The sequence below is a fragment of the Mustela nigripes genome, chromosome 7 (genome assembly GCF_022355385.1).
Source record: "Mustela nigripes isolate SB6536 chromosome 7, MUSNIG.SB6536, whole genome shotgun sequence".
Taxonomy (NCBI): domain Eukaryota; kingdom Metazoa; phylum Chordata; class Mammalia; order Carnivora; family Mustelidae; genus Mustela; species Mustela nigripes.
This window is the reverse complement of record NC_081563.1, coordinates 61312040-61328772: the sequence shown is the minus strand read 5'-3', so window position 1 is coordinate 61328772 and position 16733 is coordinate 61312040. Positions and strand designations below refer to the sequence as shown.

General features: G+C 37.1%; 1 protein-coding gene across 1 annotated transcript in view; it reads left to right on the top strand.

Moving 5' to 3' along the window:
* The window catches only part of PEX13 (peroxisomal biogenesis factor 13), a 26707-nt gene extending 19506 nt beyond the window's left edge, over nucleotides 1-7201 (top strand). Inside the window, exons 2-4 of the mRNA XM_059406014.1 lie at nucleotides 706-1400; nucleotides 1979-2104; nucleotides 4558-7201. Of these exons, the coding sequence (XP_059261997.1) occupies nucleotides 706-1400; nucleotides 1979-2104; nucleotides 4558-4856 (1120 nt within the window). The 3' untranslated portion in view covers nucleotides 4857-7201. The remainder of the gene's footprint in view (nucleotides 1-705; nucleotides 1401-1978; nucleotides 2105-4557) is intronic.
* Nucleotides 7202-16733: the final 9532 nt, after the last annotated feature.

The window sequence follows — 16733 nt, the reverse complement described above, 5'->3', positions numbered from 1 at the left end:
TCTTTGCTCAGCAGGAAGCCTGCTTCCTCCTCTCTCTCTCTCTGCCTGCCTTTCTGCCTACTTGTGATCTCTCTCTGTCAAATAAATAAATAAAATCTTTAAAAAAAAAAAAAAACCGTTATTGAGAAAAACCTTTCAGAGACCTAATAAATGTGAGTTGAAACTCACTTGATCTGGTTTATCTCAAATTAACCTGCAGAATCAGTGTAATCCCACACAGTCTCAATAGGGTTTTGTGGGGGAGAAGGTGTAGAACTTCAAGCTCTGATACTAAAATGTGTGTAGAAATTTAAAGGGTCAAACAGCCAAAACATTCTTGAAGTTGAAGAACATTATAGGAGGACTTGATTTATTGGATTCTAAGACCTATTATAAAACTATAGTAATTAAGATAATGACATTTAGGTGCAAGAATAAACAGATACATGGTTGTACCCAACTCTGAGAAAATAGATTAAGAATACTTCTAATAATGCCGGCATAAGTAAACAAGAAAATAGCAAAGTTTAGTCAGCTGTTTTACTTCTTCATTTTGTTTTAAGACTGAGATTCTAAGCTTGTGGATATTAGTGACTGTTTCTTATTCTTACACATCTTCAGGAGATCTGTTGTTAACACTGGATCTGTAAGAAGTATTTAATAGTTACTTTGAATTGAATTTATTATGTGCTTAAGTTGCTATTTTGAATCTTTATCTGGTTTTAGATCTGCTGATTTGGGTCCTACTTTATTGACAAGACCTGGACAACCTACGCTTACCAGAGTGCCCCCACCTATTCTTCCAAGGCCATCACAGCAGACAGGAAGCAGCAATGTGAATACTTTCAGACCTGCTTACAGTTCATTTTCTTCAGGATATGGTGCCTATGGAAATTCATTTTATGGAAGCTATAGCCCTTACAGTTATGGATATAATGGGTTGGGCTATAACCGCCTTCGTGTAGATGATCTGCCACCTAGTAGATTTGTTCAGCAAGCTGAAGAAAGCAGCAGAGGTGCATTTCAGTCCATTGAAAGTATTGTGCATGCATTTGCCTCCGTCAGTATGATGATGGATGCTACCTTTTCAGCTGTCTATAACAGTTTCAGGGCTGTATTGGATGTAGCAAATCACTTTTCCCGATTAAAAATACATTTCACAAAGGTTTTTTCAGCTTTTGCGTTAGTTAGGACTATAAGGTATCTTTACAGACGATTGCAGTGGATGATAGGTTTAAGAAGAGGCTCTGAGAATGAGGACCTATGGGCAGAAAGTGAAGGAACTGTGGCTTGCCTTGGTACTGAGGACAGAGCAGCTAACTCAGCAAAATCTTGGCCAATATTCTTGTTCTTTGCTGTTATCCTTGGTGGTCCTTACCTCATCTGGAAACTGCTGTCTACTCATAATGATGAAATAACAGGTAAGAGTAGGAGAATGGACTCAAAAACCTTTTAACAGTCTCAAATTTTAAGAATGAATTTGTTAAGTTAGCATTCTTCATATTCATTTGTATTTAATATTTTGATCCAATTATATTTTCAGTTAAGAACTTGAAAACTGGAAAACAAATACATAGCAAAAACAGGCTTGTTGATTTATTTATTGTTTGCTTAATGTAACGGTACACATTGCCTGACTACCGTTTACAAGGTACTGAACTTAATGCTCTAGAGGATGCAAAGATACAGAGGACATAATTCCCTTACCTTTCTTTTTTTGGTTTTTGTTTTGTTTTGTTTTTTCTCCCTTATCTTTCTAATACTTATTGGCAGGGAAATGGCTAAGACAATACACAGGTATTTGTAATTTTGGCTTGAAGAAAAAGAGAAAGTTCATAATAGATATCCTAGTGAACATATTGTTGGATCTTATATGGTGTTAATTATAGAATTTACTTTGGGGGGTACTTTTCTCTTGGCAAATAAATTTATGCAGTTTATAAACCATATTGAAATGTAAATCCTAACCCTTAATCTTAATTCTTAATTTGGTTTGTAGACAATACGAACTGGGCAAGTGGTGAGGATGACCATGTAGTTGCTAGAGCAGAATACGATTTTGCTGCTGTATCTGAAGAAGAGATTTCCTTCCGTGCTGGTGATATGCTAAACTTAGCTCTGAAAGGTAATAAAGCGTGAATAAATTGGAATTATCCATGAATTTTTTAAATTTGTAAATAGAGTATTAAAAACTGCAACAAAGAATCTTGGTCATTGTTAGTTAACTCAGAAGTAGTTGCTAGGATTTCTCTTTCGTGTCAGTTTAGAACTTCCAAACCTGGGGGTCTGGGGGTGGGGAATGCCCAACAGGTTTGTTCCAATAATAATTCACTGAGATGAGGAAAGATTTTGTTCATATAATCTCTTCTAAACTCAAAACTTGAATTCAGATTCTGATAATTCCCACACAAAGACATGAAGTAAGCACTATATGTAATAAATCTAACAACCCAAAGAAATTATCCAGTGTCATGTAAGTATCCCCGTCAGTCTTTGATTGCTCAGACTGGTATTGCTTTCTTTTTTATTTGAATAGTGTTTACTTCAGAAACTCCAACATGAATATTCTAGGAATTACTCTCATGAAGTATTAAAGAACCTCAGCAAAAAATTTATATACATCTCAGGTTTATTGTTAGACCAGGTCACTAATAGTTTTTAATGGCTCCAGACAAAATGGCCTTTTCCCTTTAGCTTTCCCCAGTAATGATGATCAGAATTTTTAATGGATTTGGGGGGGGGGAAGAAAAGATTTTTGTGTGTTTGTGGGGATTGAGGTTTGCTAGGAAAAGTAACATTTTGTTGGTAAAGATACTAGTGATAATAACAGCTGTCCTTTATAGTACAAGGCACTATAATTGCATTTAACCCTTATAATAATGATACATCTTGCATTTAACCCTTATAATAATGATATGATGTGGGTACTCTTATTATACTGTTCCTATTTTACTTATGAGAAAACTCAGAATGACTAAATTGTCTAGGATCACAAAGCTGAGATGTGATGGAGCTAGACTATGAACCTAGGTTTGTCCCACTTCAGAACCTATATTTGTGACTAACTATGTGATCTATTAATGGAAACTTGAGCCTTTAATTAGTTTTAGTCATTCTTTATATAGGGAAAAAATATTGTCAACGTTCACATTATTTGATTATTATATAAATAATTGAAAAATATCGATCAAATTTGCTAAATCTCTGCCACATCCTTCAGACACAAAATCTAGGCTTCTAAGTATTATATTTATGGGTTTTTTTCTAGTGAAAATAGCACTTTCAAATAATTAGTTTTAACTAATCTAAATAAAATATTAAAAAGTTCAAGTGTGGTTTCTTTTAATTACATTATACTATTTAAGGAAAATTTTATATCTCAAATTATTTGTCCACTAATGATGCTGCTTAACTCTGTGGCTTTGCTTCTTTGCTTTTCTCCATTGCTCACATAAAGTACGTATGAGCATTTAGAACAAAATCAGTCACAGACATGGTTGATTTTAGATGTTTTATTTTTTTTCCCCCATTGTAAAGTATTAAACATAAAAATGTCATATTGTGCCTGACTTACAGTGTTGAATTAAAACTGAAAGTTAAACAGCTTATTAAAGATACAGGCTATCTTGAAAGTACCAAAATACAAAATTGAATATACTAAAAAACCTTTTCTTCTTTAAGCTTAGAGTATTGCCTTACCTTTTTTTGTTATGTGGCTAGAGTTAACTGAGGTCTTTATCTTTGCCCATCTTGGATTAAAATCAGCAGTATTCACTTTCTTGAATTGTTCATCACGAGGGCGCTTGACTGGCTTGGTTAAGCATCCAACTCTTAATATCAGCTCAGGCCTTGATTTCAGTGTCATGAGTTCAAGCCCCACAGGGACTGCATGCCAACACGGAGCCTACTTTAAAAAAAAAAAAGAAAGAATTTTTCATCAATAGAATGAATTTTATGTAGTATATAAAGAAATTTGTCATGTATAAAGGTACATATTTTCTACACTTGCTCTTAACTTCTTTTGAGAAGGAATGAGAAGTTCATTTCTTAAATTTCAATTTAAAATATGGACGCCTGGGTGGCTCAGTTGGTTAAGCAGCTGCCTTCGGCTCAGGTCATGAACCCGGCGTCCTGGGATCGAGTCCCACGTCGGGCTCCTTGCTTGGCGGGGAGCCTGCTTCTCCCTCTGCCTCTGCCTGCCATTCTGTCTCCCTGTGCTCACTCTTTCCCCCTCTCTCTCTCTGATAAATAAATAAAATCTTTAAAATATGGAAAACACTGATGTTAGTTTTAGCTTTTGGGAGAACTGAATCTCCTTACTCTATGAATGGACCAACTGATAGAAATTGATGTTCTTTGAGGTTGAAAATGTATTTGGTAAGTATAAAATAAAAAGTGTAAATTATAAGAAGGGATCCTAGAACTGGTAAGCCTACTAATCATTTGATTTGGAATATATATATTGTTTCTATATTTTAGTATGTAAGTGTAACACAGATTTTACTTAATATTTTGTTATCAATATTTTTTGGACTCCAAAGTGTGTTATAATTACAAGGCTGTCTTTTCTTCCATCAGAACAGCAACCCAAAGTACGTGGTTGGCTTCTGGCTAGTCTTGATGGTCAAACAACAGGACTTATACCTGCTAATTATGTCAAAATTCTTGGTAAAAGAAGAGGTAGAAAAGCAGTGGAATCCAGCAAAATTTCCAAGCAGCAACAACCTTTTAACAACACAACACTAACTAAAGGAGCCACAGCTGCTGATTCTTTGGATGAACAGGAAGCTGCCTTTGAATCTGTTTTTGTTGAAACTAATAAGGTTCCAGTTGCACTTGATTCCACTGGGAAAGGTGGAGATAAACAAGATCTTTGATATCTTTCCTGTTTGCCTGCAGTTGAACTATACTTTTTAAAAATTACTTCTTACAAAGAAATTAATCTACAATCCAATGAACACATTTGTTAACGGCTATTCCAGGTGTTTTGCTGCTAGAAATTATTAAAGCTGTACACTAGTGTGTTGGTCTGGTGACCTGGTTACATTTTAGAAGTTATTGGACCATGAGGATATTTGTTTCACCTAGATTTTAAGATTATGGAGACTGCTATCATCTTCATCTTATTTAAAATCCTATGTTTTATTGAAAATAAGATGAACTATAGAATACAGTGTTTGCTATAGTAGGGGTCTTAAATGCTTTTTAAAGTTAGAACTTAATTGATTTGGAATCCTCAGAAATTGAGTGATATATAAATATAAAAACAGGCAAAAGTCTACTTTTTTTTTTTTTACAACTTTAAACTGAATAATAAAATTTTCTGATCTGTGTTATATCCAGTCTTGGGTTTGCTTTAGACAGTAATATGTTTTTACCTACCAACAATTGGTACTGTTACTTTTTATTGTATTTTTAAAATTTTATCTTGAAAAGTCACTTGAAGTATTCTGAAGGAGATGGTTCTAGAGTGATACTTAGCCCTTCTAGTTTTTCCTGCTAGTAAAAAGGCTGAAGTTTATCTTTCTTACAGATTATTTCAGTTTCTTCTGAGGATCGTAGAACTTTTTATCCCTTTACAATATGACTAGTTTTCATCCTGGGTAAATCAGAATATATGAAAGATTCACTTTCTTTTTCTCCAGCCAAGACACAAATCCTTTGAGTTTGCACATAACAATATAATCAGTTCTAGCAGTAATGATTTAAATCTTTTCATGGATTTTCTGCTTTTCTGTAGTGTAATTACTTTTTAAATTCCATAGTCAGGCTGTTCTTTAAACCTTGAAAATGTGTCACATTGGATACACATTTCTTTTAGGTTTAGTTTTTACTACTGAGACTATTATTAAAATGGTGAATTGCCATTTAGCATATGATAATACTATATGACTTGTTTTGTGTTTAATAATGACTTTAAATGCAGTTAAATTTCAGTACACTGAGTATTTCCCCACAAAATTGGAAAATCCATATACTTGCTGTGATCATACTACAAAATAATATTAGGAATACAGGTATACAAGAATACATTTACAGATATGGCTCAAAATGTGGAATTATTTGATATTTTGATTATTTTCATCTTTTTATAGGCTTTATGTTCATCAAATAAATAATTCTAGAACAGTTCACACAAAAGCATATAAGAACCAAATACATATTCAGCATAGAATTTTACTGAAGGCTTTTTGGGAACCTCTCTATTTTGAAAGGACAGTAGAAGTAACGTATAATTTAAAATATAAATATTGACCCCCATGCAGAAAAAAATTATTTAATAGTAAAATTTCTTTATCTTAGGCCTATTTTTTAACACCCAGATATTATTTAGTCTTCAAGTTGAGATAAAGTTTCTTGTATATTATTTTACATTTGTTGTGTTCTACAGTTACAGATTCTGCTTTTTTTGTTGTTGTTAGAGTAATTTATGGAAATTTTGCCCTTGAAACAATTTTCAATAAAACAGATTATTTAATTTGATGTTGAGACATCTAAATTGATTGCTAGAAATGAAGTGAGGGTGAAATGTTGAGACAGCTCTGTTTAGGTTAGAAAAGGTGAATCTCTAGGATAGAATTTTGACTACTTATTAAAGGTGTGTAAGGAGAAGAGTATAGCACAGAATGAAAGACAAAAACAATTTCACTTTTCTTTGTTTGGTTTTCAGCTAAGTACACTAAATTGCAGTATATATTATCTGATAACTATTTGTGTCTGAAAATTCCTTTTCTATTAGAATTCTGGAAAAGGAAAAAAGCAGAGAAATTTTATAGCCTTTTTTTATCATGACAGTTTTAGTATAATTTTTTGGATGAGATTAAATGTAATATTCACAGCTCTAATACTGTTTTTAGGAATTCATTTAAGTACTACTTTACAGAAATTACTAATTGAAACCAAAACATTTTCGATTAAATAGAACAATAAATCACAAGTTACAATAAGAAAAGTTTCATGTACATTTTTTTTTCTGATCGTATTTTATCAGTTTAGAAAGGAAAAGATAACAGGATTATAAATTTTTATGTTTTAACATTTATTTGGATACTTGATTCAGTCTGTCATTATGTCATAATTATACATTTACTTGAACACAGCTGTCCTTTATCTTATGCTTTCTTTAATGGAAAAGGAACAGAAATTGTTCTTCAGTTAAAATTTCATTTTTAATAGATTGTGGAGTTACTTTTACCGGACAAATAAAAGTATATTAAACTTGGTTGACACTTTTTTGGAGATAAACTTAACTCTTTTTGCAGGATTAAAATTAATATAAAAAGTATATTTTTCTTCATATTGTGTATATTAACTACTGCAAACCAGTTCTATTTCCTTGTGATTTAAAGAAAAATATCAGATTTATATTTACATAATAATTACCTAGAGGGCTATAAATAAAACAAGACCACAAATCTAGGTTTTGGGAAATCTAGATATTAGTCTGAATATCACTGTGAACTTACTGTAAGACTTAACTCACAATTATTTTTTGTTTCCTCATTGACAACATTGGGGATAGCTGCTACATCTGCCTCCTGAGAGAATGCTCTTAAAAAATGTAAAGCAAGGGTGGGAGGTTGGGGTACCAGGTGGTGGGTATTATAGAGGGCACGGATTGCATGGAGCACTGGGTGTGGTGAAAAAATAATACTGTTTTTCTGAAAATAAATAAATTAATTTAAAAAAAGTAAAGCAAAATCAAAAGTACGACGTTACAGCAAGTATATATGTTTATATGTTTTGTAAATTTTTCTGTATATATTGAAACTCCTTAACATCCTGAAAAAGTTAGGAAGAATTCAGATCTATCTCGAATTTTAGAATTGCATATACTTAATTAAGAATCAAAGTTCACTTGTACTTACTTCACTTTGCCCAAGATGTAGTTGAAAATTATTTTGCTGAATACGAGAATGGCCTAATGCAGAAAAACATTGGAATATTTATTCAACACAAGAAGTTTTGTTTTTTTAGCATTGCCTTGAAATGTTCTTTCGTATCAGTTTTTTATTTGGCTTATCTTATTTGGGAGAATGAACTGTTTCTTCAGTGCATAACCGAATGCATGAATCCTTTGGAATACTTAACCATATGCCCCATGAATAGTTCTTCACATTTAAAGAAATAATGTTTAAACATTAACAGTGTTTCTGCTCGTGTAAAGTAAGTGTTTTGGTTTGTAAGGATCTCAGGTGTTCAGAATTGAGTCAGTCATTGGTCATACTCTTTATTTATGACACCCATATCCTTGATATGGAAAGGCTACATTTTTGTTCTGTTGTAGTTCACCTTACTAGTTTTTATTCCTCTCCTGCCTGCAAATCCATACTCTTTATTCCCTACTAAATGTTTATACTTCCAAGCCATTTTCCAAATTCTGGATATATTTCCTTGGAGAAACTATATATGTTTATGTTTTCTATATAAATGATACTGTGGTATAAATCTCATTTTGCTCCTAACTTTCATAAAATATTAGGTTTTAAGACTATTTATGTTATCTTATATAACGTGCTCCTGACTGGTGCATGTTCTCCTGCATTCACATACAATCTTTTCCTCTAGTCATAGATTCTTAAGTTGTTCCCAGCTGTTCCACCTTCTACAGACTTGTACGTGTCTTCCTATGAATCTTCCCTGTAGTTTCTATGGGATATATGTCCTAGAGTGGAATGGCTTGTGTTTAGGATATGTACATATTTAATTTCAGGTAAGGCTGAATTCTTCTCAGGAAAAGTTGTACCACTTTATACTTGAACCAGCAAGACACGGGGGTTTCATTTTGTCTACCCCTTCAGGAGCACCTGACATTTTCTGACTTTTGTTAATCTGGTATGTATGAAGCTGTGTTTTGTCCCATCTGCATTGTCTGATTACTAATGAGGGTACGCATATGCTTTTAGTCATTCTAGTTTTCCAGTCTATGAAAAATACTTCTAATTTGCCCCTTTTTCTATTAGGTTTTTATCTTTTCCACTGACTGTGTGGTAAAAGAAATTTTTTATACATTTTAGACTCTTGTCAGGTTCAGACATTGTAAATAACTTGTCTTGTCATTTGTTCATTCTTGTTTTTGGTGACCTTCATGGAATAGAAATATTTTCCCAGTTGTGCTTTTAAGTGTTGTTGTTGTGTCAGTTTTATAGCTTCACCATTTACATTTAGGTCTTTAATTTAATTTGGAATTTATTTTTGGGTACAGTATGTAATAGGAATCCAACTTTTTTTCCAGCTAGTCATTAAAGGAAAAGGGTTAACGAAACCCATTCCATGTATGAAAAAATGGTCGTGGTTCTACCTTCTCCTTAGCACAATTTCCTTGGAAATTTATTGAGTTGAGATAAATATCTCTAGCTATTTATTCACAACCTGTTTGTTTTGTGTAAAGAAAAAGTACAGGCTTTTAGACTTCGCTGAGTAAGGTAGGACTGGTAACTGACCTCATTCCTCATTGCAGACTTGGAACCTACTGTCAGAGATTTTTACAAGATAGTGGTTCCTATGGCACATAAGGCTTACCTAAGGAGAATGCTTCCCTCTACGTGGTGTGTTTACTGTGGTATATCCTTCCAAGCTAAGCCACCTTGGTACCAAGTTAAATCCTTTTGGGTACTGTAAGTGTGAATAGCTACTGAGTGTGTAGAGTAGGATTGTTGTCCATTTTTCTAACCATCTCCCCAATAATGTTTTCCCCATTTCATTACATACCAAGTTCCCATAAACATGAAATTTAGAGCCTCTCTGTTTTATTGATACATGTATCAATTCCTTTCCCAGTACCACAGTCCTAATGTTACTTTGTAATATGCCCTAATGTCTGATAAGTGAATCTATTTTGTCCTACTTTGTGAAATTTACCTTAGCTATTTGTGGATTTTTATTCTTCTATTTAGGTTATAATATCAGTTTATCAAATTTCCTTTTTTAAGGAAGCTGCTGAGAGGGCACCTGGGTGGCTCAGTTGGTTAAGCCACTGCGTTCTGCTCAGGTCAAGACCCCAGAGTCTGGGGACGGAGTCCCACACCAGGCTCCCTGCTTAGCAGGGGGTCTGCTTCTCCCTCTGACCCTAGCCCTTCTCGTGCCCTCTCACCCTCTCTCTCAAAAACCTATTTAAAAAAAAAAAAATGCAGAGATTTTTATTGGAATTACATTAATTTATAGGTTAACTTAGAATTGACATAAGGTCAAATCATCCCATTTATAAACAATTTCACTCTCCATTTATTTAGGATATGTGTATGTGTGTTTGTTGATATTTTGTCTGTCTCTGTTGTGTTGGCTAATTCCTAGGGACTTTATAAATTGTCTTGCTCTTGAAAATGGTGTCCTCTTATTTCTGGTATAGAGAAATATATTGAACTTGGTGTGTTAATCCTGTATTTGTAGTTTTGATGAAGGCTTATTGCTAATATCAGTTCTCTTGGGTTGTCTATGTAAATGCAAATAATGACAGTTTTTTCTCTTCCTTTTCAATTCTTATACTTCTCATTCTCTTTGTTTTGGCCAGTTTACCAGTCTGTATTTGACAGTGATTGTGGTAGCAGGCATTTTTATTTTTTTCTACCTCAGAGTCTAAAGTTGCTATATTAAATATGTGTTTGCAGTGAGTTTTATGCTAGTTAGTATTTTATCAAAAAAAGTTCCTTTTGGGGTGCCTGGGTGGCTCAGTTGGTTAAGGGTCTGCCTTTAGCTCAGGTCATGATCTCAGGGCCCTGGGATGGAGCCCCACACTGGGCTCTCTGCTCATTGGGGAGCCTACTTCTCCCTCTCCCTCTGTGCTCTCTCTCTCTCAAATAAATAAAGTCCTTTTTTAAAGAAAGCTCCCTTTTAATGCTAATTGAAGTCTACATTTGTTTAGATTGTCTTGATTTTTCACCTTTAGTAATAGTATGATGAACATTAATTTTTTTATATCAAACTATTGTATTCCTGCTTCATACTGGGAGGATTCTTTTGTATGAAATAATTTGTTTTATCAAAAATATACCTATAAAGGAGTGTGAAAGATGATTAATATAAAAGTGAGGTACTAGGTTGCAATAATGAGTTCTATATAGAAGGCAGTATTGCTACTGTTTGATGAGGTGTCCCAGGAGAAGATAAGCTGAAAAGAGACATTGGATCACAAGCTCCAGTTTGAGAATTTACAAGGACCTTTTCTGTAGAAGTCACTGGGCAAGGTCCTGAGCAAATCTTGGGAAACTTAGGGTTATCCATAGTTAGTTTGTGGAAAGTGTCAGCTATTAGTACTGAGTATCTGCCTGTAACACAGTCTAGGGGAGTGGGCTGCTTAGGCATTTCTGCTTTTGAGTTCCTGCCTTTTTTTTCTTTTCCCCTGCTTTTACTTAAGCTCTCAGGAGTAGATCAAAGCAGAACATTTGTGTATTCTCAAATGATCAGGGAACAGGGCTTGAAGGAAAATAGCGAGGAGTTCTTCAGCACGTGGTTTAGCTAACCAAGTACAGCTAATAATCTAGGTCAGGTTCACCCAGGTTCGATCAGATTAAAAATATGCTATAAAGAAAGCATCACTCTGTAGTTCTCTTGAGTCATTCTGCACAAGTCTGAACTGATGCTTCTCTTTGTTTTGAGGTTTGCATTTTCCTACATAGTCCTTTTTTCCCCCTGTTGTGTATCTTTATCTTTCATTATAAATATTTTCCTCAGGGTTTCTGCTGAACTTTGGTTGTCTGCTTATTTTTAAGAATAAGAGACTGGGGGTGGCTGGCTGCCTTAGTAGTAGAGCATGTGACTCTTGATAATTGGGATCATGAGTTCAAAAGCCCCATGTTGGGCCTAGAACTTACTAAACAACAACAACAAAAACAACAAATATAGTCTCTTCTGTATATAGAAGAGACTATATACAGCTGATTGAAGACCTTGAATAGGCAAGTAAGACTTGTTGTTTATGAACTTTATGTTACAGCTATTTTGGAGGCCATGGCACAGAATTTGTTAATATTTCCCTGAATTCAACTATCCATCCAGTCTCCAAGTAACCCACCTAACTCATAAGTGTTCAGGAAAATATCGGAAAACACCGTCACTGTAAGTATGTGATCTAGTGAGAGTGCAGAGGGGGTAGAAAATTACATCTGGGGACGCCTGGGTGGCTCAGTTGGTTGGGCGGCTGCCTTTGGCTCAGGTCATGATCCCAGCGTCCTGGGATCGAGTCCCACATCGGGCTCCTTGCTCCACGGGGAGTCTGCTTCTCCCTCTGACTCTGCCTTCCACTCTATCTGCCTGTGCTCGCTCTCGCTCTCCCTCTGAAAAATAAATAAAATCTTTAAAAAAAGAAAAGAAAAGAAAATTACATCTGTATAAATCTTTCAGACTCACTAATCAGCTAACACCTCTCCCCTGAGAAGCAGTTAGGAGCAAAAGTAGGAAAAATAAGCACCCGATTGTCATTCTGGAAAAATGATTCCATGTGGAAACATGGAATAGGGAATTATGTTACATTGAATAGTGTGTTAGATTGAACTTTTATTTTTTAAGTAATCTCTACACCCAGCCTAGGCCCCAACCTAAAATTTAGGGATTAAGAGTAGCATGCTTCACCAACTTAAGCCAGCCAGGTGCCCCTGAATTTGTATTTTAAATTCATCTTTATATTTGCTTATTTTTTTGGTCTCTTTTCTACTTCCAAGTGGAACATATTTAAAATCTCCATTTGCTAGCTTCTCATGGTTTCATCAGTTTTTATTTAATATATTTCTGCCACCTTATTACACATTTAGTATTTACTATGCTTTCAGGTTTGTTGTTTTTGTTGTTTTTATTTTTATTTTTTTTTCAGTTGTCATTTATTTTTGGCTCTTGGGACAATGTTATCTTTCCAATATGAAAAAAAGCAAGTTCAACACAATATAGAAATTTGAAGTGTAGGACAGGATGAAGCCAAGGGCAGGGGAGGGAATAGCAAAAGGAAAAAAACGAGATGTTGCCAAAATGGGAGGGTCTCCTTGTCCACTCTCTGGAAGAATGATTCAAAAGATTTAGGTGGCAGTACAAACCTTTCTGTATATACACAGCAGAGCTGGGTGTTTGCTAAGGGTGGGGATGGGGAGGGTCTTTCTGGAGGCTAGTCCCTCTTCCTCTTCCTGGCCCCCTTCTCCAACCAGGGGAAAAGGAAGGAATCCAACATATGAAGGTGGTTATATAGGAAAAGAGAAGGACCTGCTTTAACAGGGTGGGGCAGACCCCTGCAAAAGAAACAGCTCAGGACTCAGCTTGGAAGAAGACGGGAAAATACAGATAATACTGTCAACACCTCTCCTGAAGCTGAGAGGAGCAGGGAAATTCCTGGAAATTAGGACTCAAGAGCCTGGATATCTCTCTCCAAAACTGCTCTAGAATAGAAAACCCTACCCCTTCCTTATAGGTACCTCTACTGCTATGAGGTAGCTTTGTTTCCTTTCCCCGGGGCTACCACATGGGCTTAGGATGGTGGCGATCTACTGGGTTTTAAGCACTTGGTTCTAGATGGGTTTTTGTTGTTTTTAATAGGTCAAATTTTCTTCTTCAGGTTTTGTTTGTTTTTTTTTTGTTTTGTTTTGTTTTGGGGCTTTTTGCTGCAGGAAGCCTTATTGTTTCCGCTTGACCCAGGCTTGGGAAAGGGCTCCAGGGTGATTAAAAAGCAGGCTTGTGGCCGCAGGGACAGGTTCAGGCACCAGCTGTGTGGGCAGGACGCCAGAGGGGCCCCTCAAAGGCTGCTGGGGTCCTCGTGTTGAAGTGTGAGCCTCTCCCCGAGATCCTCGCCCAGCCCAGCCTTGGGGGTCCAGCTGGCCTGTGGAGGTGAGTTAGGGCGCCGCACTTCTTGATCGCCTTCTCATTGTGGTTCTCCAGCAAGTCTCAGAGATGGGGCCTGTGTGCGCAGAACCTGGGGCGTTCCAGATCCAGACCGGCGGGCCTCTGGTTCCTCTCCAGAACCGGGGCGACCTCCGTGGCATCCAGGGTCTTACACACTTCCCTTGGGACCAATTCTGAATGTCCCTGGGAAGCGCACAGCCTCTTTGCCGATTTCGCATCTTCAAGGGACTCAGCACCTTCGTGCTTCCCCCTACCCCCCAGCACGCAGAGGAGGTGGCCTGGGCCCTCCAGAGGCACTTCGTCGAGGTTAAGGTAGAAACCCGGAGAGAAGCAGGTGCAGGAGGCCTGCTGAGGCCTGCTGAGCATGCGGGGGACAGCGGCCTCCACCTCAATGAAGTAATTCTGAGGAATCTGGGAGCTCCCATCTACAGCTAATAAGGACCTAAACTCAAAATAGTGAGTTCATTGGTCCCGGAGGCAGAGTATGGCCGAGAAGATGTCTTCAAAGGTTGTCACTGAGAAAAAGTTTGGAAGGGGGTTGGAGGCTAGCAGAAGGGAGTTCCTGGGTCCATTCCCTCCAAAAACTGTTGACACAAAAGACAGATCTGGGACTGTAAGGCACGCTGCCTCTCCTTGAGGTTTGAAAGCTACACATTCTGTTCCTATTCTTGTGGTTACTTCTAACCCCTAGTTATGTTTATTTTTCTCTACCAGTGTTTAAAGTTGTAAATATTGAAGTCTTATAACAACACAAGACGGTTGGCACCTGTCACCCTCCTTGCTTTCTCCTCCAAACTCTTGTCCCTGTTGGTCCCCTGCCCCTCTTCCTTCACCAATGTTGGTATCACTTGAAATTTTTATTCCACATTGTTACAGTTAATTTTTTATATTTAGTACTTGACTAGTTGAATAAATAGCTTGTTTGAAATTACTGTTTTTCCTTACTTTCTATATATGTTTTATCCATTTATATTTTTAACTATAAAACTGTAAAAGTGCATGGTTTTTAAAAATCAAATTTTAAAAAGGGAGGGGGGAATAAGATAGTTCCTCCCAACTCCTGATCCCAGGAGCAATCGCCCTTTTTTTGTTTCTCTGTTTTTACCTACTTTAAAAAAAAAAAACTTATTTGAGAAAGAGTGAACACAAGTGGGGGGCGGTGGGGAGAAGGAGAGAGAAGCAGACTCCCTGAGCTGCTGAGCAGGGAGCTGGACATGGGGCTCGATCCGAGGACCTCGAGATCATGACCTGAGCCAAAGGCAGACACTTAACTGACTGAGCCACCCAGGCACCCCTCTGTTTACCTTATTTCTAAATAATGTGCTCATCCTGCTATTTCTTACCGATTTTAGAGGTTGTTTTAACCTGTCTCCTTGCCACCCCCCATGGCAAATTGGACGCCTTTTGCTACTATCCCACATATCCTCTGCACCATTTTAGACTCAGAAATAGAAGTTGTGCGTCAGTAATGGCAAAGCAGCCATGCCAGCTCTGGAGCACCCACCTTTACTGTAATTTGAGAGAAAAATAAACTTTGTGTTCAAACCACTGTATTTAGGTTTTGTGTTAAAGCAACTTAGTCTGTACTAAAACTAATAGAGGGATAGATGAACTTATGACCATAAAAGGGTTAGACTTGGTGAGCAGGGGGAAGTAGAAGGAAATCTTAGATAAAATTACCCATTCTGTATAAAAGGCCTCAGGAAGGAACATCTGTACAATGCCAAAGATTCTTCCTTGGGCAGAGATCATTGAGCCCTAATGAACTGGCTATTTGACCTTGGACAAGTCACTTAAACCACCTTGGAATAAAAAGATTGAAGAAATCCATCTTTCAAGGATTCTCTCTCGCTCTGTCATTCTGTAAAAGGATATTTCTCTAGAAAAAAAACAAGAGTGGTAAGGAAAAGCTTCAAACATTAAGTACTTGAACTGATTCCTCAGAGATGGCATATGGTATGTGGATCAACAGCAGGAGCAAATGTTATGAATGGGGTCTGGTAGTAGAGCTCCATTCTCTAGCTCTGCTTGCAAACTGTGCATCATTAACTGACTTCTTTTTATTGAACCTTGCTAAAGGCAAGCACTGTCAGCCAACTCAAACTTACATTCTGACCTTATCTAAACTCCTTTCCTCAGAGCTATAGGCTTGATAATCTGCCTTCCAAGTTAACACAAGTGACACTTTCCAATACACATAGGAAGAGTTACCAGCCTTCTAGCCTACAATATGCTTATAGCTGCTGATGCCATGCATAGCTTAGATCTTTGTTATTGTAGCACAGATATTGTAGCACAGTTTTGGTTCTCAGAACAGATACTTTGCAAGTGGAAATAAAAGTAATTGGAACGTAATACTTACCCTACAAAACTGAACCTTATATATATCTTGCCAGGTTCCCAGTAATAGCATTCACCACAACACGCTATTAATGTTAATGAAAACTGAATTTGTAACCCAGAGCTATTTACCTTTTTCAGGAGATGCTTCCTGATAAGGACAATGCCTCCCCCAAGATACTTTTGGTGTCCCTCCGACAATTCAACTTTCCCATTCTACCTAACCTAAACAGGTATACTAAAGAGACCTACAGCGCCAACTACTTCATTCAATCTTTATCCGACTTCTTTTCTCTCGCGTTTCCGTTTCTTCTGGATTCAGAGTTGGTCACTTAAGATCCCGCCGGCAGGATCTGGTTGCTAAGAGACGAGACGCTGGGAGGGTGGGGACGCTGCACTGCGACAAGGCTGAGAGTGAAAGGGAGAGGGGGAAGGGGAAGGCAAAGGCAAGGCGCCGCGGCCGCGAGCCTCAGCTGCCTGTGTGGCCACGGGCCCCAGTCCTGCAGGAGCTCGTTGCTCATTGGCTCCGCCGCTGTGGCGCTGGCCTGTGATTGGTGAGGCGGCGCGGAGTGGGGCGCTACCCGGCCCACGGGAGG